The sequence below is a fragment of the Tachypleus tridentatus genome, chromosome 10 (assembly GCF_004210375.1).
Source record: "Tachypleus tridentatus isolate NWPU-2018 chromosome 10, ASM421037v1, whole genome shotgun sequence".
In the NCBI taxonomy this organism is placed as follows: Eukaryota; Metazoa; Arthropoda; class Merostomata; order Xiphosura; family Limulidae; genus Tachypleus; species Tachypleus tridentatus.
This window is the reverse complement of record NC_134834.1, coordinates 131,747,811-131,775,511: the sequence shown is the minus strand read 5'-3', so window position 1 is coordinate 131,775,511 and position 27,701 is coordinate 131,747,811. Positions and strand designations below refer to the sequence as shown.

Below are 27,701 nucleotides of genomic sequence, written 5' to 3'. Positions count from 1 at the left end.
CTTGAAGCCCTTCCTGAGAAACAACTCGAAATCTCACAATACATGGAGCATCTTTACCAAAGGAGAGGCAATCTATTCCAATAGATGTTTGCTACGGATAGAAACGCGTGTTAACGCTATATTTCGCGCTTGTATAATATCAATGGTTGTTTTTTGTTTTGTTTTGAATTTCGCGTATAGCTACTCGAAGGCTATCTGCGCTAGCTGTCCCTAATTTAGCAGTGTAAGGCTAGAGGCAAGGCAGCTAGTCATTACCACCCACCGCCAACTCTTGGGTCACTCTTTTACAAACGAATAGTGGGATTTATCGTAACATGATAACGCTCCCACGGCTGAAAGAGCGAGCATGTTTGGCGCGACGGGGATTCGAACCCGCGATCCTCAGATTACGAGTCGAGCCGGGCCGACATCAAAGGTTGGTCCATTTCTTATTATTTCGATCTCCAATGGTAAATCATGTGCTTGTGTCCTTGCTTAATCCAGCAAATACTCAACGAAATTTTAAGGTACGCCTACAAAAGTAATTTTTTTACGTTTTTCGTTTATCAACAATGTGTTTAAGGGAATAAAGGAGTAATCGCAAAACATATACGTAATTATTTGCCTATGTCTAATACAAGAGCAGGTAACAGAATTGCGCGTAGTGTTTTGAAACCTGATGAGCAAGTAGATGTATGGATTTTGAGTTTTGTTTTCCTTGAAGTAGTTTATTTGTATTTGGAAATATATTGATGTAAATATTCGAACTTAGAGGTTATTAGGCCTTTTCACATGTTTAAGTGGACATTATGTCTGACACTGGTGTTCGTGTATAGTGCTTACGAAACACTGGCGTCGCTGCAGTGCCCTTAAGGTACTGTAGTGCGTCCCCTTGTAGGGCTCCATGGTGGGTGGGGTCAGTGAGCACCAAAAATATTCTATTTATTATGGATATTCCTAATACAATAACAAAAAAAGACACAACTTGAAACCATAGAGAAAAACCCGACTACTAGAAAACGTCCACGCATTGATGAATCTGTCTCGCGATTCCTAATTTTGCATTCCTAAAGTGACAAACATCTAGGGCAGATGTCCCTGTTTTTTATTCAGAAGGGCTTGCTGGTTCCCCTAAATCGGTAAAAAAGCTACGTTTGAGTGACATCTTAGTGGAAACATCTTCGTCACAGCATTCCAAACTTTTCCTGACATTAAAGGCCTTGGGGACATACCCATTGAAGTTACTCCTCGTTCCACTTTGAATACTTCCAGAGGAGTCATAGTTGAAAGAAATTTAAGGACTGTCCCCGAATCGGAGATCTTCACAGGTCTCACCAGCCAAGGTGTCACAGCAGTACGCCGAATCTTCACTCGAAAAGATGAAATTCTTGATCTAACAAATGTTCTAACACTAACATTTACTGTACCACGTCCTCCCACCACAATAAAAGCAGAATATCTGAATTGTAAGGTGCGGCCTTATATTCCAAATCCTGTACGATATTTCCACTGTCAACGATTTAGTCATTCAAAACAATCTTGCCGTGGTTCCTTGACCTGTGCTCGTTATGGTGGTAAAGACCATCATGCCACCGAATGCCAACTCGAACCACATTGTATAAACTGTAATGGTATGCATCCTTCTTATTTTACTTCTTGCCCTAAATTGGTAGAAGAAAAAGAAGTACGTCTCAAGACAGTTAACAATCTCACTTACACAGAGACTTAAATTATTATTACCTATTCTGACCAGAACTTATGCTGCTGCAACTCGTTCTACTACTACAGTAGGAGTCCAAACAGGTCTTACCCTATCTCTTAGACAATCTTCACCAGCAAATCTTAATGAAACACTTCCCAAAATCAACACAGTTCACGAATCAGTGTCTCCTTCTCTCTCTGTTTTTACCACACCTTCCAGTCATTGCCGAACTTCATCTTCTTCAAGTCAAGATGTTTCCATGAGGTCTCCCTCTCTTGATACCCCAAAAATTAAACCACTCGTCCGCGCCCTCAATCATTAGTACATGTACCGATAAATTCAGACCCGACTATTCGAGCTAGAGCAGGATCCATAGAGGGATATAGACCCACAGCTAATAAAGAAAAAAATGCACTCGTAAGCAGAAGCACTCTTTACCTTCTTATCCTCTGAAATGATTACGAATGGCCACACTAATCCAATGGAACTGTCGAGGTTTCCAATCAAATGGGACTGACATCAAAGATCTGATTGACTTGTATCATCCCATATGTCTTTCTCTGCAGAAACATTTCTACAGCCTACAAATACAGTTACTATTCACTACTATTACCGGAATAACAGGGTATGTGTGGGACGGGGACATGGGGGAGTTGCATTGCTGGTCGATCAGCATGTGCCCACCCGGTCCCTGTCATTGACCACACCCTTGGAGGCTGTAGCCATCCGTGTCTCCTTGGGTTGTACCATCACTATTTGCTCTCTATACATTATACCTGAAATGCATTATAATCAATCAGACCTCGATACCCTCATTGAGCAACTGCCTACCCCCTTTTTAATCTTGGGATATTTTAATGGGCATAATTCCCTCTGGGGTGGATCCCGTATAGATATGAGAGGGCGCGCCATAGAGCATATGCTTCTGAACCACAACCTGGGTCTCTTCAATACTGGCTTTTACACATTTTTATGCACCTCGTCAGTCATTTACAGCTATAGATCATTCTGTCTGTTCTCCTTCGCTACTCACTCACTTTTCCTGGCAGGTTGACATTAATTCATGAGGTAGTGATCATTTTCCCATCATCTTACGAGAGATTGGCCGTGATCAGTACCACCCGACCCATGCACCTCGGTGGAAGTTGGTCCAGGCCAACTGGCCTTCTTTCACTACTCTCTCGGAACTTGATCCTGCCATCTTATGTAAATCATCCACAGATGATTGTATAGCAACAGTAACCAACAGTATTATACAAGCTGCCACTCATTACATCCCTAAAACCTCGACATGTTCCCTACGGCATCCCCGCCCTTGATGGAATTCTGCCTCTTCTATAACACGGAAGACTCAGAAGCGTGCTTGGGATAAATTTCGAAGAAACCCCATGCTCTCAAACTGCATTGCATTTCAGCAAGCCCATGAACACGCTCGGCAAGTTAAACGTCAAAGCCAGAAGGAATCTTGGATTAAATACACCTCCAGCATTTCTTCAACCACCAGCACAAAGATTATATGGGATAAGATCCGGAGGGTGAGTGGAAGATATACTTCTGCCCCCATCTTAATATCTGATGGCCATGAAGTTGCAGATGCACAGAGCATTGCCAATACTCTTGAGGACTTCTTGTTTTATGTATCAAGCTCTTCAAACTTATCCCCTTCCTTTTTAGCCATTAAAACACAGGCAGAGCATCTGCCTCTTTCCTTTTCAACTGACCATTCTTATGACTACAATTGCCATTTTACACTGATGTAACTCAAACTTGCTATTCATCGGTCTGGCAATACATCAGTCGGACATGATAATATACGTTATGAGATGTTATGCCACCTCTCCCAGAACTCTCTTACTATCCACCTAGCTGTCTTTAATCGGATATGGCAGGAAAATGTCTATCCAGATGCTTGGCGACACACTATCATACTCCCTATTCTGAAACCTGGGAAGGATCCAACGATTCCTTCGAATTACCATCCCATTGCTTTGACAAGTTGTCTCAGTAAGATCTTAGAGAGGATAATTGATGCCCGCCTTGCTTGGTTTCTTGAATCAAACAACCTCCTCTCACTTACTCAGTGTTGGTTCCGAAGACAACGCTCTATGATAGACCAGTTAATTCGCCTTAAAATATCAATCAGAGAAGCCTTTTTAAGGCAACAACACCATGTTACTGTTTTTTTATTTAGAAAAAGCTTATTATGATACAACATGGAGATATGGCATCTTACGAGACCGTCACTCGTATGGATTGCGTGGAAATTTACCCCTTTTCATCCAGCAATTCTTAATGAAACGCCGATTCCAAGTCCGTGTGAGCTCTACACTTTTTCATTTTTTCCCACAGGAACTTGGAGTCCCTCAGGGCTGTATTCTGAGTGTCACACTTTTCATTATAAAGATTAATGCCATCAGTGAACAGCTACCCCCTACAGTTACAAACGGTCTTTTTGTTGATGACTTTCACATCTTATGTCAGTCATCAAACAAACTGCAATCAATCAGATACTGAAGTGGACCACGGCAAATGGTTTTAACCTTTCACTCTCTTAAACCTTTTGTATTCATTTCTGCCGCAAACGGGGAATCCACCCAGATTTAGAACTCCGTCTTGATGATGTTGTACTTCCTCTCTTCCCTGAGGCAAATTTCTTAGATCTTATATTTCGTTGTAAATTAAATTTTATATCGCACATCAAGCAACTTCGTATCAAATATCTAAAAGCATTGAACATTCTCCATGTCCTCTCTTCTACTTCTTGGGGAGCAGATCGATACTCCATGCTCAAAATTCATCGTGTTCTCGTCCGCTCCAAACTTGACTATGGGTCTATGGTTTATGGTTCTTACAGAACTTCAGCACTAAAAATGTTGGATCCTGTCCATCACCAGGGGCCTCGGCTTTGCATTGGAGCTTTTCTTACTTCTCCCGTGCAAAGTCTGTATGTGGAATCTCATGAACCCACTATACATATTCGCCGTTTGCAACTGTCTCTAATGTATGCTTCCAAACTTTCATCCTTACCACAGCATCCTACCTGGAGTTGTGTTTTCCAACCACAATGGACCACACTTTTTAATAACAGAAAATCTGACATTGTTCCTTTTAGTCTCCGTATCCAGGCACAATTAGAAGATTTGGATTTCTCCTTGAATAACATTGCAGTTTCTTCAAATCAGCCTATTCCACCATGACAAATTACTGTCTCCAAGTGTAACCTATCTTTGAGTCATCTGATGAAAGCAGATACACCCGACTGGAAATATCGCTCTTTTTTTGCTGAACATCTTTCACATGATCCATCCATTCCTATATATACAGATGGTTCCAAATCGGGTGACTCAGTTGGCACAGTCATGGTTTGTGACAGTTCGATTGTGGCACACAGACACCTCCTACAGTTTCTGTTTTCACTGCCGAATTCTATGTCATCTCTCTTGCCCTAAATCATATTGAAATTATGCAGTATACAAATTGTACAATATATACGGACTCACTCAGCTGTCTATTGGCCCTGGAATCATTCCATGATAGTCACCACCCTCTTTTCATCAATATCGAAAACAAACTGGCCCATCTTTCTCTCTCATCTGTCTCCATCCAATTCTTTTGGATACCAGGTCATATTGGTATTTGTGGGAATGAGCTGGCCGACAGAGCAGCAAAATCTGTCTGTTCTGGATCTATCATCCCAGTATCCATTCCATACATGGACTATGGTCCAGTTAACAAATCCAGACTGTATACCAGATGGCAGGCAACCTGGAATGAGCAATACAATAACGAGCTTTTTCAAATCAAACCTTCTCTAGGTCTTTGGCCCTCTTGCTTCTGTAAGGATCAAAGAGAGGAGGTTGTTTTGGTAAGGCTACTCATTGGTCACAGTTTTTTAACCCACCACTTCCTTTTATCTGGAACTGCTGCACCTATGTGTGGTCTGTGTGGCACTCGGATTACAATCATCCACATTTTATTATCATGCCGTTGTTACAACCTAGAACGACGACACCATTTTAAAGATATTTGTAAGACGGGTTTTCCCTTGACTTTGGCCCATGTGATACTGCCCATCTCACTCATGTTTTTACATTTTTAAGAGCCATTGATCTTTTACACTTAATTTAAAGTTTTTATTGGACTATATAGTGTTTTAGCATGATTTCTTTTACGCATTTTAATGTTTTAACACAATTTCTTTTACACATTTCACTTTTTATTTTGACTTGAATCCAGGACTGGAAAGGCCAACTTCAGGTAACTGACTGCAATTTCGTTCTTGTTGCTTCAGTCTTCCTGGCAAGTCTTAATTTTACACATTTTAGTTTTTATTTTTCTTTTGAACTGAACCTAGGACTGGAAAGGCCAACTTTAGGTGACTGTCAGCAAGGGTGTACTTCTTGCTTCAATCTTCCTGGCAGTTCCTAATTTTACATATTTTACTTTTTACCTTAATTACTCTATACCTTTACTGTACCACATCTTGTCTGGCATAGATAGCCTTGTAGCTTTGTGCCAATAAACATTGAATACCTACCTACCTACCTTCTCACATTCCTTTAATTTGTCAGTTGCGGCTAGAAATCAGAGGTGTTTGAAAAATTGCATATCAGGTCTATATTTTGTCTCCTACAAATTACTATCCAATGTATATGAGTTGTTATACATATATGTATACTTTCGGTGCTAACATCTTGGTTTTTAACGTATTATACGGAATATATAAGAAATATTTAATTGCACATTTTGGGCTCCCATCGTCCATCTCAGCCCAGTTTTGGTGTTGAACTAATAGCTTATCTGAAAGTAAATTGTGAGATACAAAAGACAGATCTGTATAATATATGTATATTTATTTTTTTACACACCATTAATTTCGAACTGTAATGGAATAATTTAAGTCCCTTCCCAGGAACAGCGGTAAGCCTTCGGATTTACAACGCTAAAATCAGGGGTTCAATTTCCCTCGGTGGACACAAGAGATGAGCCGATGTGACTTTTCTTTACGAAAAACATACGTACATACAAAACATAAGAATAAATTAAAATGAATTTAAAAAAAGAGAAAATAAAAAATTTTGAAATTAACTTGTTTTTACAAGTATAACTAGATTTATACTGAAAAACAATAATAGATAACCTACTAAAGTTTCTGGATACCATTTTTAACTTAGAGATATAAGCATTCAACATTATAAAATATATTAGTGACTCTTTAGGTTTTGTGAATTTATATCCACCTGTTTTTATAAGTGTAATTGGTGCAATTGAAATAGTTAAGGCGAGTCTCGTGAAATCATTACAATTTATTTGTATTATTATAAAAAAAAAAACTACGTACGAACAACAACATTCACACATTGAGACATGAAGAGCGTTGTTTTCAACTATACAGAGCTACCAACACTCACCTATTGAGCATGAGACTCACTCGTCTGGGCGCCTCCCAGTGGCACAGCGGCATATCTGCAGACTTACAACGCTAGAAACCGGGTTTCGATACCTGTGGTGGGCAGAGCACAGATAGACTATTGAGTAGCTTTGTACTTAACTTCAAACAATCAAACAAAACTCGTCTAGGCTTAGTCTCGTGTTTACATGCATTAGTAAAATAACAAAATATCATATTGTGAATTTCTATAATGAATTGTGGTTGGTTGTCAGGCTAAATCCAGATGGAATTCAGTATCATATTGAGCCAGAGAATGCACCAAATTACACCATTTTTTGTCATTGAATGTAATATTTTATGGAGGAGCATGCCCCAAGATCTTTCAGAAAGGCAACCACGTTTTGTTTTACCATAAGGTAAAATTATCCTTTCTCATGTCTGGCTTAAACAAATTCCTCAATGTTGGCAACAGTGGTCTTATGAGTTTTGTACGAATTTTATTTCAAACATTGCATAACGTACAGATTTTTTAATGTTAAAAAACACTGGAAATTAGAAGACATAAAGTTATAGATTTTAGTAGAGGACTTTTAAAAACGTATTGCTGCAGAATTTAAATATAACTACGATATCAGCATAGTTGTTATAATGGGACACCCTTTCGTCTTCACTTGTAAATAAATAAAAATTTCTAACTCTAATGTAACCAGAAAAATTTTCAAGCAGATGGATACATGGAGGGTAGCTGGATAATAAACTAACTAATGAATTGTGCATCGTAACGAAGTACAAGAAATGTTTGGTATTTAATATTGCTACGATAACATCTGAAGATACAAAACTGTGTATGAAATTACACATTGTGGTTTTTTGAAAGAGACAAACCAGAAGTAAGTTGTAGGTTAAATCAACAAAGACAACAATGTATTAATGTAATTACAAATATATATATATATTTAATACATACTTTTGTTGATACATTGTTTTTTAACAATCCTTTTCGCCCGGCATGGCCAAGTGGGTTAAGGCATTCGGCTCGTAATCTGAGGGTCGCAGGTTCGAATCCCCATCGCACCAAACATGCTCGCTCTTTCAGCCGTGGGGGCGTTGTAATGTACAGTCATTTCCACTATTCGTTGGTAAAAGGGTAGCCCAAGAGTTGGCGGTGGGTGGTGATGACTACCTGCCTTCCCTCTAGTTTTACACTGATAAATTAGGGATGGCTAGCGCAGATAGCCCTCGAGTAGCTTTGCGCGAAATTCAGAAACAAACAAACACTCCTTTTCCAGGTATCTCTAGCAGAACAATAAATATGTAAACGAAAAATTTCTCGTTCGAAGGTCGCGTGACACTATAACAAATAAATGTATATAACATTTTTTTAAATGTTTGAAACAATATTAGAGAATTACAATATAATACATATATTAAGACACGCGGTAGTGTGTCTCGTGGCCAAAACAACTGGCAGGACAGAGTGTGTATTCTTAAAATTAGAAAATTTCCACTTTCTGTAGCTCGGTCTGTGATAATCCAAACTATCACGTGTTATTCCTAGATGTGCCGTACTGGACTCTTACTTCATACCAAATCCCAAAGCAGTTCATTAAGAAATACGCGAGATATCTCCAATTTTGATTGAATTTATTCCTATTTTGTTTCTTCGAGCCGAAAGTATCGAAACTTTATTTGATGGAAGAACATACTTAACTTTTATATATTTTGTGTTTCAAATCTGGTACACTGATATATCTTTAATACTTACAATTAGGTGTGAGATTTGATATAAATATAAGCCGCATGTGCAAAGCTATTCAACATAAACTTTTCAATTTTGACCAAACTGCCTGTGCACACTGACGTAAGAAGTCACATAAGTCTGAACGTTTGTATTAACGCTTCACCTAAGAGTAAAGGTGAATTTTTTTTCATTCGATTATAGACAGCTGATTCAGAGCAGTAAAACTGTAGGGAGAAAGAGCATGCACAAATATTGGTCAGGTCACGCAAACTAGATTAGTAGTTTCTAGCTAATGTTTCCAAGAGAATCCTACGGGTGTACGGTTATTATTCATTGCCAATTTTTAAGAACAGATTTGCTAATGTTTTGAAATTCGCCTAATTGAAGAGCGTTTAGCGTTATGTGATATTAACTTAAGCAATTAACGTAAATAATGTTGTTTGATACAGCTGTACCGAGTGCTCGCGGGTGTTGACAAGAAAAATGTTAATTTAGTGCCAACAGCGTTACTACAAAAGAAATTATTAACCCTGTTTTAGAATGAAAAAACTACCACCATATATTTTAAAGAATCTGAATGGTTCTGCAAAGTATAGGCTTGTTCTGAATAATATAGTTGCGATCCTAAATCTGTTGTTGGTTATATGGAGTGTCACTTTCTTACTTGCTGTGGTTATGTTAGTTGATGTGTATTGACAGAAAGTGTGTGTGTGTGTGTGTATGTGTGTTTTTCTTATATCAAAGCCACGTCGTGCAATCTGCTGACTCCACCGAGAGGAATCGAATCTCTGATTTGAGCGTTGTAAATCCATAGACTTACCGCTGTACCAGCGGAGGGACCTGACAGAAAGTCACGATACTTAATGTGACAAAAATGTGTCGCGAAAAAAACAAAACAAGACAGTTTGTTCGTTCATTTGTTGTTGTTTTTTAATTTCGCGCAAAGCTATACGAGGAGTGTCTGCGCTAGCAGTGTAAAACTAGAGGGAAGGCAGCTAGTCATGATCACCCACCGCCAACTCTTGGGCTAATCTTTTACCAACGAATAGTGGGATTGATCGTAACATTATAACGCCCCCACGGCTGAAAGGGCGAGCAAGTTTGGTGTGACATGGATTCGAGCCCGCGACCCTCAGATTACGAGTCGAACACCTTAACCACCTGGCCATGCCAGGCCCTAAAAGATAGCTAGACCGTGTATTTTATTTATTTTTGCTTCGACTTGAACAAAAAGCGCAGTCTATATAATTAATGAATGGATACTTGCTCTAAGTTTCTTATCATCGCTGTAAATGTAGCTACCAGTTTGACCTTCAGTTTTGATTTCATCCCTTTAAGTCAATCCCTTTTTTGGCTTCACCATTTTTTTTCGCAACTAAGGTGTTTTTCACTATATATATATTTATTTATTTAAATGTGTGTAAGTGCGCGTATGTATTGATACGTACGTGTAATCAAGTTTTAACATACAAATTTAAAAATGATAATCAGGTGAAAAATGTATAATGAATATAAACGAAGCTTTGTTTGATACATCTTGTAAGTCATAAATTTAAAAAATAATTAAATACTTTAAAAAAGTATAAAAATAAGTTAAAATTAATGGATAGAAATATCACGAAAATGTCAAACGTTCATTAGTCCTCTCGGGTAGATAATTTTCAGGTCAATTGTCTTTTATAGTTCACAGTTAAATTTGTTCGCAAGGGCTTTTTTTTTTTTATCAAAAACGAGTGTTTTAAAACATTTAAAGGGGTGGTCGTTCAAATTAAAATGTCGAGCTAGTGGTTTATCCGCGTTATCATGTATTTTACCTCTTATGATATTCTCAAGCACAATTTACTAATATCTTGCAAGTTTCTCCTATGTATAATTTTTCCATAACACATACATGCTGCGAGTCGTGTGTTCAGATCCCAGTCCCGCCAAAAATATCCGCTTTGTCAGCCTTGGGAGTGTTATAATGTGACAGTCTCTAGCTCTGTTTGTTGGTAAAAGAATATCCCAAGCTAACAAACTGCCTTCCCTCTAATCTTTCTTTTCTGAAGTAGAGACGGCTAGCTTCACGCGAAGTTCAAACCACATGTATATATGACAAATTTATGCCATATACATGTCAAATATATGTGCAGTTTTATTGATCCTCAATGAAAAATTCGGTTTATGACTTTGCACGGATGTTTCTAGGTCAATGTAAGGACACGTGTTGCAGTGCTTTCTAGTACAAGCATAGCTACCTTCAATAATACACGTGCTTGTTTAGGTTGGAGGTTAAAGGTTGTTGAGAACTGTAGGGAATTTCCAATACTGATATTGTGACGGTAGGAAGCTATAGGGTAATGGAAAATATCTTTAGTACTATCAAATTCCTGAATGATATGAAAATTATGGAGAATAATATCTTTAAATGTTTGTTGTTTAGATGGTCTGTAACAGGAGAATTTAGAGTTTGTCTCTATGAGTGATGAAGAAAAGTTGTTGAAATCTTGACAAGCAGCTTGTCTCGAACTAGAAACATTTATTCATTATGCAAGTAACTTCCATCCTTCATGCATGACATTACCGGTTCATCGCTACCATTTATGGATGATCTTCTTTCTGTAACTTCCAATAAAATCACCACCAGCATTCATTATAAATCCAAAGACGTCCATACCTGTTTACATTTTAATTTTAGCCACCCAGTACACATGAAAAATAATATCTCATTAGACTATAAAAATTATGTAGTGGGCTTTGATGGTTTCAAACCTTGTCTTACAGAACTAGAAACGTTTTTCTATGATCATAGCTAGTCCTAAAAGATCCTGTTCCCAACCTTATTGTAAATCAAGACCGCAACTTTTATTTATTTGTTACAGAAACAAACTTTCGATTCCCTTGTACCAGAGAACCTCTTGTCTTCATACACCACTCAAGAAATAAACGCGTTAAAGATATTATTCTAAATACTTTTTACACGTTTTTAGGAATATAACACCATTAAAGATATTTTTCCATGATCCTATAATTTTCTGTTGTATCAGTATTGGAATCTCCTTACAGTTCACAACAACTTTCAAAATTTCACCTTAACAAGAAAAAATTTTATAGGTAGCTATGCTTGCAATAGAATGCATTTTATAACAGGTGTGCTTACATTGACAAAAAAGCATTCGTGCAATAATTGATGAGAAAAAATAAACCCAATTTGTAATTTGTTTAACATCGTTCATATTTATTTGTCAGACCAAAAAGAAAAAAAACGGTGGGACAGCGGAAAGTTTATGAAGTTACTAAGGTAAAGTTCGGAGGACTGTTAGAAAGGTACAGTCAATCCCACTATTCGTTGGTAAAAGACTAGTCCACGAGTAATGACTAGCTGCAAATTAGGAACGGTTAGCGCAGATAGCCCTTGAGTAGATTTGTTTGAAGTTCGATAAACAAACAAACATATCAATATATATTTGTTTCACTTATAGTGTTTTGTATTTTATTTTCTTTATTCTAAGTGAGCATTTATAAAACTAATAATTAATTAGTAGTATTACGAGCTGAAAGTTTTAAAGTGGTCGGTTGAATAGATGCAATTTGTTTTAGTCTATCAGATTTATATTAATGCCAGAAAGAGTTATTTTCCAAGTTCGAAGTTGTGTTATAAAAAGAAAAGAAAAAAAAACGAGCAGAGACTGCTTTGTGGCGTTCGATTCGTAATCTGAGGGTCGCGGGTTCGAATCTCCGTCGCACCAAACATGCTCACCCTTTCAGCCGTGGGGGCGTTATAATGTGACGGTCAATCTCACTATTCGTTGGTAAAAGAGTAGCCCAGGAATTGGCGGTGGGTGGTGATGACTACCTGCCTCCCCTCTAGTCTTACACTGCTAAATTAGGGACGGTTAGTGCAGATAGCCCTCGTGTAGCTTTGCGCGAAATTTAAAAACAAACAAGTCGCTTTGTGAACTACAGTTCCACTTCACCACCACTGGCGTATTATAATATTGTTTTTACAGTGATTTTTTTGCATTGGCCTTGACTTCTGGTCTTTGTGCTATCATCTTATTTCTATTCATGTGTCTGTAGATGACACAAAACCACTCTTTCAAATATAGCAACGTCATCAAATAGTTTTCGTATCAAATTTAGTTCTATAAAAACACACAAAGCAAGGTGGGGTGGAAGCTATAAATTTTATTTGGCGACACAGTAAATGTTGTTTAATCTACCATGCATGTGACAACCTCCAATATCGCCATGCTGCACGTAGGGTGTAAGTACAGTGAGATGGAATCTTGCCACATATTTCTAACTGTCATGACGCTATGGTTTGTAAACGGAACTATTTTTGGGCCTGTTGACTGTGCGACTGTTCAGTTTGTGTATACTTTTATAGTATCTCATATCTCGTTCATTTTAAAAGAACCTTGGCTTAGCAATTTAGCTTTGCTGAATGACTTTGAAGAGGAAACTACACTGATGCACTTGTAGACAGTGATTATAAATATTCCCTCTTCTTTATATCAGGTCGTTAAAAACTTTGTTTCAGAACCTGTTTACAACAGACTGAAAATAAATGACATAAACGACGTTGGTACGACACGACTCAAAGTTTTAGGAATCTATGGTAGATTTGGTTTTGTTTGTTAAATTTCGCGCAAAGCTATTCGGCCCCGGGATTTCTACGCTAGCCGTCCCTAATTTAGAAGTGATATACTAAAGAAAATGAAGCTAGTCATTACAACCTCTCTCAACCCTCGGGCTACTCTAATCGGAGAGTGAGGTTGACCATCACAACATAAATTAGGTTTCTGTTCAAAGGTAAATATTACCAAAAACAAAAAACAACAACAACATTGGGATCGGCCAGTGTACTAGTGGTTACTGTCGGTGGAATCAACCATTACTAGCGGTTTTATTGTTGGTATTGGCCTCTCTGTGGATATTTTGGTCTTTTGGATCAGCCAGTCTACTAATGGCTTTGTTGTATGGATTAGCCATTCTACTGATTAGTCGGTTCAGACACTCTGATGATAGTTTTGTAGAGAGGGTGAATCGCTAATGATGGCTTGGTCGATTTTGAACAACTAACCACGCTACTGATGGATTTTCCGGTGGGATCAGCCATTTTCTACTAATGGTTGTTATATCGTTTCCATTTTAGTCAGTATGAACGCAGTTTTTTAGAGCGTTTCGATTTTATCGAGGACAAAGATATTTCATAAGAATAATACTTTTTTCCGACAAGACATATAACTTGCTGAATATAATTTATAAAACTAAATAACGGCACGGCATGGCCAGGTGGGTTAAGGCGTTCGACGTATAATCTAATGGTCTCACCACACATGCTCACTCTTTCGTCTGTGGGGGCGTTATAATGTGACGATCAATCCCACTATTCGTTGGTAAAAAAGTAGCCTAAGAGTTAGCGGTGGGTGTTGATGACTAGCTGCCTTCCCTCTAGCCTTACACTGCTAAATTAGGGACGACTAACGCAGATAATCCTCGTGTAATTTTGCACGATATTCGAAACAAACAAACTAATTAACGTATAATAATGATTATTTGGACGGACAGACGCTGCTTAACTGAAAATCGATAAGGTTTTGAGTATAACGAATTAAACGTACTTTTATTGCGCTACAAAGGTTGGTATGCATTTTTTTATCGTTTGGATACCCCCTCTGAATACGATATTATTGGTCATATTCTGATTATTTTAAAGTATAGTAGATTGACACACAGATAATTTTAATAATATGATATAGATCTATATGTGTTGATCATTTTATTAACATTTGGATGTGATGATTAAATTTATAACCATCGTTTCTTGAAAATGATGATATCATGCATGATTGTAAGTTTGAGGAGAAGAAAACTCAGTAAACCCTGCGCTTGATAACGTTTTAGTTGACGGATAGGACACCGGTTTGTTTTAAGGTTAAGCAGAAAATTATGCAATGGGAACACAACACAGGAATGTTGGAATCGTCTCTGAAAAATTATCTGATAGATAAGACACAATAGATTGTTTCAAAATTTTGCGTAAAGTTACACAAGGACTATTTGTGCATTCATGTAAAGCTATACAACTACTATTTGTGCTTTCACATTTACATAAAGCGACACAAATGCTATGTGCACATTCATGTAAAGTTACATTAGGACAACTCAGTAAACCCACGTAAAGCTACACGGGACTATCTCTGGATTCGAGTAAAGTTACGTAAGGAGTATTTGTACAGAGCCGTCCGTAATGTTTAACTGACAGGCTACAAAGAAGACATCTGCTGTTACTCAACATTATTTCAATTATTCTCTTCTGACCAACTAGTAGGATTTTACAGACACTCTTACAACTCATTCAGGGTCGGATCCAAAATGTGTTTGTGTGTGTCTTTTCTTTTAGCAAAGCTACATGGGGATATTTGCTGTGTCCACCGAGAGGAATCGATCCTTTGATTTTAGCGTTGTAACTCCGACGACTTACCGCTGTCCCAGCGATTAACACTCCAAAATGCGGAACAACGTTTAGTGGCAACTGTACCAAATCTATGAATCATGGGATTCACGGCCTGGAAGGTTAACCTCTCGATACGCTTCTTTCCAACTTGAAATTTACCTGTAAAAGTCTTACAATGTTTTCTGTGACACTTTGGGAATGTTTTGTGTTCACATCTTACAGTCTTTGATTTGTTTGTGTTCTCCAAAATAGACAGAAATATATTACGTCTTTACGCGTCAAAACACTGCATGTAATACGAATAAACGAAGCACGAATTTCAAGAAAACTTTTAAAAAGACAGTTTCGCATTTCTAACAAGTGAATTTTTGTTTCTCTAAATCGCAACATTTCCAGTGGGACGACAGGGCAAGTGTATCCGAGGGTGGTTATCATATATATATATAAATATATATAAAATTGTGTTCCGCGCTATTGGACCGTGACTGGTCAAATCGCACTATCCTGTCAGACAAGAGTACCTTAAGAGTTGGCGCGATGGGTTCGGCTGACAAACTGGCTTTCCTTTAGTTTAGACCTTAAACACCCATATTGTTATTATTATTATTTTTTAAATAAATTGTTTCATTTAGAAGTAGTGTAAATGGAAATAAATTAGATTAAGTAAACTAAACTGATTCTTTCTTTACAGGTCCAGTGAAATAAGTGCACTCGTATCATCAGTCAATAACAAACTTATCTAGATAGTATAAAACTAGAGTGGTTCGAGAGAGGACATGGTGTACACTGACCATCTCACAGATCAAGCAGGAATGGAAGATCTAGATGGTTCAGTGCCATCGCCTATCACTCCAGACCCAACAGGGGCAGGGGCTGTTCGAAAGTCCCCATCTATCAAAGTGATGTATCCCTTTACTCATCAAGTAGGTGGCCACACACAGATGCTTCTGCTTGAGCGAGACACACTGTGTAAGCCCCTCATCCACCGGGAACTCCACTTCTACCTGAATGTACCCAGAGAAATGCAACATTTTGTTCCCTGTTACAAAGGTGAGAATTTCAAAATTATCACAGGTGATTGCAACCCGACTGACAATCAGTTAATCATCAGATTTATTAATGTATATTTGAAGTAACATTTGTCATACCACTTTGAAAGATACCAAGTGGATTTGCCCTAGTCATTTTACATTTGTACGGAAATGTATATTAAACATAAGTTCCGTATCAAAGTATTTGATCAGTTTCATCTGTCAGAATGCATATGTTGAAAATTCATGTGGTGTGCACAGGTATAATTTACACGTTGCAGGTCTTACCCTTCTCACTTTTTTTTTTGACGAAAGAGATATGTTTCTAGTTTATTTGCAGAACTAGTAAAACGTATTTGTCAATAAATTACTTGTATAAAACTAGGCACTATTTGATATAGAATGACCTCTAAGAAGCTGTCCCTCCACTTTCGAAACAGAAGTTATGGTATTTTACCTCAAAACGGCTGGTATGGGTGTTAGCACTTTTATTGATAAGCAGAAAACAACGTTTCGCCCTTCCTACGTCACCTTCAGGTTAACAAAGAAAGAGTTTGCAACTGACTGTTGCTGGGCGCATGTCTTAGGAACGAGAGTATAAACGGGTACGGGATTGTAGAGGGCGTTTTAGTTGGATATTAGGTTACTAATTAGTATACTAATTGCAGTTGGATATTAGGTTATTAATTAGTATACTAAGTGCAGTTGCATATTAGGTTATTAATTAGTATACAACGCGCCCTACAATCCCGTATCCGTTTATACTCTCGTCACTTAGACATTGCTTGGCAATCATCAGTTGCAAGCTCTCTCTTTGTTAACCCGAAGGTGACGTAGTAAGATCGAACGTTGTTTTCTGCTTATCGATAAAAGTGTTAATACCCATACCAGCCGTTCTGAGATACATTTTTATTTCAAGTGGGTTTCTCATCGTCAAGAAGTAATGCTATGGTCTATGTGAGACATCATTTTCTAAGATTAAGTTTAAGAAGAAGTGAACACAGTACCCTTTATTAAGTATTACTAAAGTAACTAGCAAAGGTATAGTTGGCAGAAGCTTAAACTTGAATGCATACATTTTAATTGTTGTTCGTTCTATAGTTTTAAAATTTAATCGTTTTCAACATAGAGTTTTATAATTTATTTATTTCGATAGTTGTTATATAATTTTAGAAACTTTTCAAAATTTAATTTTCATATCGTTACGTAGGTGTAATCCAGGTTAGACACGTAGACAAAAGCCCTGCCTGTCTTCAGACTAACAAGACAAGTATGGCTCCTTCGAAAAAAAGCAACAAGAAACAAAAGAATAACAGTATAGAAAAATGGCACTGTGAATCGGAGGAACAGATTAGGTTAGTTATTGCTGTGTATTCTAATTTCCTGTTCAGAATTTTATTTAGATTGATTATATGCTTTTAATCAAGAAGTTAAGAGGGGTACCCCCTTCTCTTAAAAACGTCAGTTTTCAAACAACGCCCTAATAAAGTGTTTCAGCCTTAGCTTCACGCTAAGTAACAAAACTGTGAAGTATGTAAAGCAGCTAATGAATGACTTTGATGGATAAAATTTACCTTATTTAAGTTTATTATATAAAAATTACGTCAAAATGGCGTTAGTCAAAAAGAATAAATCCTAATTTCTAAAGAAATGCATGATAAAAAGTCCTTGTTAATTTTATTTGAACGCAAAGCTTCACAGCTGGTTGTCTCAGGCTCGAATTAACCAAAGAGCACTCGTTGCACAAGCACAGTGGTCTTAACTCAGAAATAAAACCAAAAATTTGCACTGTGAGTGACACTTGGGTTTTTTCCTCAGATAAAAATTATTTTTTTTTATAATACAGGGGAATGTTTTTATATGTACAAGTGTATCTCATATGCTCTGTCTTGTTTAATAAGAGCACCAAAATATCTATGGTACACAGTGCCCCAAAATTCTTTAACCCGTAACTGGGCTATCTGCAGAAAAAAAGTAAATCATTATTTTAAAAAAGTAAAAAAAAAAAATCAAACTGAATATACTTTACAATGGTATTTGATAATGTCGAACTATAATAATTTGTTTTCCAAGTGTAACCTACATGGAATATTGCAATTTATGTATACGTATGTACAATTATAGTCCAGCCGGCCCAAATTTACATGTAATTGTTTGTTGTATTGGGTTATTCTTATTTTATTCTGTAAAGATTTACCTACAAAACTGATTAATTCAGTGATTCTCAACTTGACTTGGTGCGCCCAGTAATAAACACACACACACAGTTATGACGTATCAGATTATATTTTTTTCTTGGATCGAAATCCTGTTCTTTCTTGGTACTATGCTACTGTGCATCACAGTGCGAAACTCGGCTTTGAGTTTAGTTTAAGTTGATGATATTTACTAACTGAAACAATATTTAGAAAGACAAATGTTATCTATATATTTCCGCGTTTGCAACAAAATTTAAGTTTGAACGTACAAAAAATGTCTTTATATTACTGTATTACATGAACGCTGCGCGTTCCCACACCCTAGCGGAGTACTTCTCACTGATGAAAACTTCTGAACTAAATTTATATTTTTTTATTCTTTTTTTTTTTTCTAAAACGAACAGAGTGCAAGTTTACAGTTACAAGGACGAAGTCACGCTTCTGAATGATCCAGTCTCTCAGTTTCTGAAGGAAAACAAGCATACATCGTCCAGCCAAAGTTGTATCCTTTTCATGTGTGTAAATAGTTTGGTTTGGTTTGTTCTGAATTTCGCGCAAAGCTACACGAGGGCTATCTGCACTAGCTGTTCCTAATTTTGCAGTATAAGACTAGAGGGAAGGCAGCTAGTTATCACCGCCAAACTCTTGGGCTACTCTCTTACCGACGAATAATAGATTGACCGTCACATTTTAACGCCCCCACGGCTGAAAGGGTGAGCATGTTTGGTGTGACGGGGATTCGAACCCGCGCCCTCAGATTACGAGTCGAGTGCCTTAACAACCTAGCCATTCCGCGCCATGTGTAAATAGAAGTATGTATCAGTAACACAAGAAAGAAATTAAGAGTAAATATATGCAAATATACTAGCTAGAGTACCCGTAACCTGGACAGAAACTATGTAACTTCATGATTAATGTTTAATGAAAGGTTATCTTAGAACATGAAAAGTTGTTTCCTTTATATATAATTTAGAAAACTCCAAAAAGCCCATAAAAATAGCAAAACACAAAATGTGAAACAGTAAATTTTCATGTATCTTCTCATGGACCCAACAAACCTTCATGTAGGTTTGGTGAAAATCCATCAAACACCCGCAAAAACACTCATAAAAACCGCAAAATTGAAAATTTATGTGTATTTCCCTATAGACCTAATGAACCTCCATACTAATTTTAGTGAAGGTCCGTCCACACCCTGCGAAGTATTTACATGGACATACAACAGACAATACTATTATGTTTATATAGATGTCTTCACTGAATAGATCCGCGTGTGACGTATAAATTACGTCGTATCTGTGTGTGTGTGTGTGTGTGTGTGTGTTTTCTTATACCAAAGCCACATCAGGCTACGTCATATCTGCATCCTGAGAATGGAGAAAAAGAAAGTTCTTCGTGACGAGAAACTGAGGCAAAACGGGAAAATCGTAACCCCTATTGCAAGTCTGCATGTACACAGAATAAACATTTCGCACAGTTGGGGTTGCACATCGCGTAATTAAAATGTTTTTCCAGTATCATATAAGCAATAGTACCATTATAATATGATATATAGGCGTTTACCACAACTATTATCTTTTTTAGATATGATAATTTTATTTATTTTTTAACTTCACATAATAACTTCGGCATAAAGGGAACGTTTCCTCTCACGGTTTGTAACAGATTCATGATCGGTTTTAATTTGGTTTTTCATGGAATTAAAAACCAAACAGTCAATTCCTTTTGGCGCAATAAACAAATTATCGATGAGATACACGTACGTAACAAAGTGGGCCTGGCATGGCCTAGCGCGTTAAGGCGTGCGCTTCGTTATCTGAGGGTCGCGGGTTCGCGCCCGAGTCGCGCCAAACATGCTTGCCCTTTCAGCTGTGGGGGCGTTATAATGTACGGTCAATCCCACTATTCGTTGGTAAAAGAGTAGCCCAGGAGTTGGCGGTGGGTGGTGATGACTAGCTGCCTTCCCTCTAGTCTTACACTGCTAAATTAGGGACGGCTAGCACAGATAGTCCTCGAGTAGCTTTGTGCGAAATTCCAAAAACCAAACCAAACGTAACAAAGTACTTGAAAAGCGATACCTTTTCTTTAGAAGTAATATCGATGTGTCATTATTCATTGTTTTGTCCCAGTTTGGTAACAGAGACTGTTTAGTGATAAATCATTTCTGCTGCCAGTTATAATGTTAGATCCTTACATCGAACTGCTTGTAAATTTTCAGCGTATATAGTTTGTTAATTTCCAGATACTTGGGGACCACTTTTCTCAATATTGTAAAATACGTTTAGATGCGATAACTTATCGTATCTATGGTGTATCTATTAGATTAATGTCGCATTAATATTGTGGAAGTACGAAGCTCCAACACATAATTTTCTATATTTTCACTTTTTTTTTTTAGCTAGAGGTTAGGCCTTATGAAATCATACGAAGACGCCATGTTTTTATTAGTCTTTTAAAATTGTCTCTGCAACGCAAAGATAAAGTTCGTCTTTATTATCACTAGAGGCGTGCTTCCCGCTGGGACAGCGATAAGCCTACAGGTTTACAGCGCTAAAACCATGGGTCCAATTGCTCTTGGTGGACACAGCACACCCTATGTGGCTCTGCCTTAAGAAAACACACAGTCGCACATTGGAGGTGCTGGCAACAAACAGTTTGTTAATTGTTCGTATTTTTCAGCTGTGAAAGGTAATAAGTATAGACGTGATTAGCTTGTGAAGCGTGTCGAGGTTTAAACATTCATATTATCTGACCAGACATGTATGGTACTAACAAATTACCATGAACTTCAATAAAGTGTGTTGCTTGATATGTAAATACATGGTATCCTGTGTGTAAGTGAAAATGCTGTTACCCTCGGGTTTAACAAATAAGTTAATAGAATTCAAGATTTTAAACCCACTTTAAAAACATCTAAAATTTTATTTTATTTTAGATTTTTCTTACTATTGATAATTGGAATAAAGCGGAAGCCCGTTATTGTGTTGAAAATACTTTTTTTATGTTTTCCATGGACTATAAAACAAATAAATAAAATGGATTAAAACCCGAATTTGTCATTTCGCTGTCCTACAAAGGTCAGCGGTAATTTTCGGAACTTATATCGCAAAAATTCGGACCTCGATTTCCCGCAGTGAACACAGCAAATAATCCAATATGGTTTTGCGCTAAAACACACACACGGTACGTTATTGCAATGATTTGTTTGTCTGTTATTAAACACAAAGCTACACAAAGGGCTATCTGTACTCTTCTCACCAGCGGTATCGAAAGTATCAAAACCCGGTTTCTAGCGGTATAAGTCCGTAGACATACCGCTGCGCTGTTGGAGAGGGGGAGGCTTAAATAGCTCATATAATGTTAAAAGTGTGTTTTTTGTGAATTTTGTCTCTGTTAGAATTTCTTTTATTGTTTTACTATGCGCATAATGGTGTAACTTTTAGGTATCGTATTTTTTTTATGTAGAATCAACAGATATTTTAATTGCATATTATCCTTTTCATAATTCATTTGGTATGTTTCAAAACGCAATAATTTCTTCTTTCGAAAATGCCTAATATTAGCAGCATATATATTGGATCATTAAAATGTAGAGTAAAATATTTTGATTGTTTTTAACTAAGGATCCTCTTCTGTATGATGCATGAATCGTGTATTTTCAATGTGTCATAGAACGTTGAGGAATACGCTGCTTATTGGAAATTGCTACACTTGAACATATATATACGCAACATCATTATTCATTTAATTCTTCAACACATGATTATGGGGCATCACACATAGAACTCGGTGGGATGTGCGTCATATTGTAAACTGCCTCATTTAAAGGAGCAAAGGAATCCCCTCGGTTGATAACAGGTCTGGTTATTACATTTTGTGGGTTTATCATTCATCTGATGTGAGCTCTTTTTTGAATTCTTATTACACTCGGCTTAAAGCCATCGCCTTCTGTTTATCGACTCTTAAGATATTTATGGAAGTTTTAACTAACCACTACTCCCTAGCCGTCAGTAAAGGTAAACTTATTCGAAGACTCACCGTATACGCAGTATTTTGTTTATTTCAAAAGATTGTGGATACTCGGGTGAATGGTTTGTTTCTGAAGCACGTATCTCTGTTGCAATGTTGTAAAGGGTTATTCTTAAAACTTTTATCTGTGATGTTACTATATATATATTAAAGGGGTTATTGAATGTCATAATTTTAACTTGTGAAGTAAGATCTGACAGACATGAAAAAAGAAAATTGTAAAGTGACTACCGACGGACAGAGAATACTCCATGCCGTCACCATAATGCCGCACACGGGATCTGATCATCATATGTCGCATAAACATTTTTTTCTGATGTACTTTCGTAAATTGTGCAGCTGCACTCACACAGGCCTAAAAACTGGACTATTTAAAGAAGGTAGCGCTACCTAGAGGTTTTAACGGTAATATTTTAGATAGAGCTATTATTAAACTTCAGAACTGTAAAACGTTTTTATGCTCTTTCCGGTCTTTCCCTTACAAGTAATAAAAAACATAAAGTTGTTCCATTTTATGCCAGAAGTTCCCATTGAAATTCTCTAACTTAACTACTGATGTAAAACCGTATTCAAATCTTCACACAAGAAAAACACCTCACTACAACAACCTCAGCTTAAGGACCTAAAGCAGGTTATATATATTATAGTATATAAGGTGAATGTGGTAAGAAATATACAGGACAAACGTCATGTTCCTTCGAAATCAAACAACACAAGGTACACTAATATCATGTGTGTAAAGATGAACATAATTAAATTCTCCTTAACAAGTCGATATTTTGAATTAGGTCATAAGATAGTTTAAAATGAAATTTATATTCTACACCAACTCCAAAATAGAAACGAGAAAGATTTTTTTAGAAACGGTAGAAATCAGTAAATTTGATTCGCCTAGGTTTTAGTTATATCTTTGACCAACTCCGACTTGTTCTTTAAGTTATACACCTTTCTTAAATGTCATTGCTATCGTGTGACAATATTATATCACGAAATTTTGCGTACTTTGTTTCTTATGTAATGATTTTGTGAATAAACCCTGCATTTGTAGCTGTGTATTATGCTTGATGATGCAGACTAATGATTCGTACGTAAAGAAGTACACATTGTGGTTATAAATTTTTTTTTCAATGTACTACTGGTTGTCCGGTCCTAAATTCCAGGTATGAGGCGCTAGTGTAATAAAAATTTGTTTTTTGTTTGTTTCTCTGTCCGCGTTCAGTAAAATTCAGTCCAAATGTAGCTAGCACAATTTTATAAGAAAATTTTGATTAAAAACACCTGATGAAAGACACACACACATAAGATATAAGAAAACTTTAAAAGTACCTGATGACAAACGCAAACACAAAAATTACGAGAAAACTTCAATTAAAGTATCTGATGACAGATGCAGACAAAAAAGGTGAGAAAACTTTTACTAAAAGTGCGTGAAGACAGACTTACAAAGAAAATTGAGAAAGCTTTAACTAAAAGCACCCGATGACAAATTCAGACACATAAATATTAAACATCTTTAACTAAAAGCACCTGACAACAGACATACACACACACACACACAAAATATGATTAACCTTTAACTATAAGTAGATGACGACGTACGCACACAAAACAATGAGAAAACTTTAACTAAAAGAACATGATAACAGACTCGCACACAAATTTGCTTGCGAAATATCAATTAGAAGCGATGTCAGTTATGTTTGTCATTACTTCCTTTTATAAGTAATCTTAATATATATACGTGTAAATGTTTCATTTTTAACACTTAAACAGCGAGAATGTTGTAGGTAGCAGCATCAGTTAGTGATGGCCACAGTTTAAGAAGTTAATTTATTTAATTTGTATCATTTTTATTCACGAGTTAATAGTGTACCTAAACCTACACGACGTAAACACTTTATTTTATTTATATTAACTTGTGTTATTAAAAGTTCGAAAATTTTGATCGAGATATTCTTTTGAATAAAATATTTGATAGCTAGTTTACTTTTTGCTTAACGGCTGTTAGATTTCTTGCTGTTAGAGAATGTTGCATCACACTTCTGTCATCCGTGCATCTTAGATTTGAAAATGGGAACACGTCAACATGGAGACGATGCTCCTGATGACAAGCGCTCCCGTCAGATGGCCAAGTGTGCAGCTAGTACATCTGCGACTCTCGGCGTTCGCTTATGTGGAATGCAGGTAGATAACTAACTATACTTTCTGTATCGTTCGTGTGTGGCATGTGTATATATGTATTTATATGCTACATATTTGTGTGTGTGTGTTAATCAGAATAATCTTTATATTTGCGTGCTTACTCTTAACCGTTTTTGTATATTATTATTGACTGCTTGGAAAAAGTGAAGAAATGTTAACTTCAAATGAACATAATATATACAAGCACTACTGCTAACATCTGTAGATGTTTAATCTACCATACTGTCTATGTTTTTATGCCAGAAGCACTGGCTGTCAAATCATGTAAGAAGAAAAAATCTGTAACAGTTATGTAATAAAAACTATGTAAAGAACGGTAAAATAGTGGCTAAAAACACGTGTTTTCAAAGGCTAGAGTTTGTCGTTCACTACCATATTTCTAATTCTTATATATATAGTTACAACGTTCTGATAGACAACTAAGAACCACTGATTTATTCCTGGTTGTAATGTTCTGTGCAAAATACTTTTGCTTATTTCTTAACATTGTATGAATCAATATAAAAGATCGAAGAAATTTACGTAAAGCAAATATAAACTATTTATTTTGTTATATTTATAATATGTTTCATTTAAAATACTTTTAAAGTACCTTACTGTTATTGCAATACAAATGCAGTATAAAATTTCTGTGTAACTTTACCAGTATTAACGTATTTAATTTTCTTGCAACATACTATCAAATTATTTCGACTGCTAGTGCAATACAAATGCACTATGAACATGAGATATTTAATTATTTAAAATAAAAGTTTTTACTGCCTCGTGTAGGTTTATCAAGCTAACTACAGAAACTATGTGTGGAAAGACAAATATTACGGGCGATCGTTGGATGAGTGTGGATTAAAATGTGCTTTATACCAGTTTTTTCACAATGGTATTCAGCTCCAAGTGAGACTCATTGAAAGAGTTTTGGAGAAACTTCAAGAATTGCGCAGAGCTGTTGAAAAACAACACTCATTTCGGTTCTACTCCAGTTCTTTGTTGTTACTGTATGAGGGTTGTGGGCACAATGGCAGCAGTAATCATGACTTTGGAGACAGACTGGAGGCAATATCAAGTTATAATCGTACTTCTCCCGTTAGTGATGAAAATCTTGAACTAAAGTTTTTAGGAGACCGTTCAATCTGTGACACAGAGGTTTCAACCCCATTACGAAGTCGGAGTTGTGAAAGTCTTTTTGAGAATGTAAAAGATTCTAATAATACAAGTGCAATGTCCCAGTCATGGTGGTCATCGAATAAGACATCAGTACACCTTTGTACACCAACTATATCTTCGGTAACTTCTACGGTTGATGTTAGGATGATTGATTTTGCTCACACAACATACAAAGGTTACAAGGGGGACACGACTGTCCACAATGGACCTGATGATGGATACCTTCTAGGATTGGACAATCTAATTCGTCTTCTGCGAGAACTGCAGCAGATGAAACACTGCCTTCGAGTTCCCTAAGACATGTAAAAAAACCTGATCGTATTACTTAAAAAGCTGCTTATTTAGAAAGGGTTCTTTGAACTCTCGGATCCGTTTCTTATCAGCGATGTGGATGAGAGCTATTTTGAGTCAGAAATCTGTTAGCATTAAACTGGAGATATAATAGAAGAGCGTGATAAATCATAATTCGTAAAATACTAGAATGTTTTGAGGAATACTTTACATCAAGACAGAAGGATGAGGAAGAAGTCTTATGACGTACATTTTCACCTTCTCATTAATAAAATAAAGTTACAAATGACATTCGAACAAATCGAGCAGCGAAGCATTTGAGAACAGATTTTGTAGTATAGAATCTTAAAATACAATTGAACACAAAGTTTTAGGAAAACTTAGATGAGCCAATACTAGTGTTACAAGAAAGTGAAAGAAAGGCTCTAGAGCTAAGTTGTAGAAGAGAACAAACTCGTCAAAAGATACTATGTAAAACAACTTATTTTCCAGAACCTTAAACATTGCCATTATGAAACTTATCAGTTGTGCAATGTAACAGTTACTTTTTGAGGGCGAGAGAAAGGGGCAGAAAAGAAGGGCATTAAATGAATTACACTTTTCATAATACAGCATGAAATTCATGAATGAAGTAGAAGTTGGGATTCAATAAGAGAACGGCTGTAATGTTTTGGAATAATTTATAGCAAGCTGGTAAGAATCAGACTTTTTTGTTGCGTGAATGATCGAATATGGGTTAAATATGTGTTTCTGTCATTCAGAACTCTAACTAACCAACTGAATGCTGACATCACTGATCTAAGTGAAAAGCCAATCTGACGTCACCAGATAATTCGTTATTTGCCTGTCAAAACCAAAACATTTTATGGTAAAGATAACTACATGTTGATTGGACATAAATGGATCATGGCAATGCTTTGTAGTGAAATACTAAAATAAACACAAATACGAAATAGTTAAATTTTGGCATAATCAGTGTTTACTTAGCTGGTTTAATACTTTGGACTGTCAATCATAATTAGTTGTTGGAAATTATATTTGTTCGAACAATCATTATCTTTAAGTAAAATGTGGTAACGTTATATTTGTGTGTCCATGAAATAAGTTGATTGTTGTTATTGTACTCTGTAACTTTATATATACAAATATATAGGCATTTAAACTTACTTGGTTCTGTCACAAAATGTAGTGGAATAATTAATTTCCTATGGAAAAAAAAAACGATTTAATATGCGAACACACGTGATGTGAATAAGGTAGTTTATCTGACGTTTTAATATCACCAGTTAAATGTTATTTACTAATTTTAGGATAAATCATTTAGATTCGATGATGCGAAAATTCATTGGTAGTGTTTCTCATTACTATAATCGCATACACAGAATTCGAGAGAAAATATTTTATAAATGATGTGTTGATAGCATAATATAAAATCGGTTATAAGAAATATTTGAACATTTGTGTTTGTGTTAAGCTAGGTTACTTTTACAGAATCAAAATCCATTCAACTAGTAAGAATATAAATGGTTGAAA

The 27,701-nt window shown here is 36.4% G+C and overlaps 1 protein-coding gene across 6 annotated transcripts in view; it reads left to right on the top strand.

Moving 5' to 3' along the window:
• The window catches only part of LOC143230331 (inositol hexakisphosphate kinase 1-like), a 61,767-nt gene extending 34,415 nt beyond the window's left edge, over nt 1–27,352 (top strand). For 3 of the 6 annotated variants that reach the window (XM_076463698.1, XM_076463699.1, XM_076463700.1), the window contains 5 exons: nt 15,948–16,306; nt 17,498–17,642; nt 18,890–18,987; nt 24,523–24,698; nt 25,488–27,352. In XM_076463698.1, the coding sequence (XP_076319813.1) occupies nt 16,033–16,306; nt 17,498–17,642; nt 18,890–18,987; nt 24,523–24,698; nt 25,488–26,174 (1,380 nt within the window). In that variant the 5' untranslated portion in view covers nt 15,948–16,032 and the 3' untranslated portion in view covers nt 26,175–27,352. Of the gene's footprint in view, nt 1–13,292; nt 13,415–13,440; nt 14,439–15,947; nt 16,307–17,497; nt 17,643–18,889; nt 18,988–24,522; nt 24,699–25,487 lie in introns of those variants that run through there. The other 3 variants (XM_076463702.1, XM_076463704.1, XM_076463701.1) reach the window with 3 other exon arrangements.
• Nucleotides 27,353–27,701: the final 349 nt, after the last annotated feature.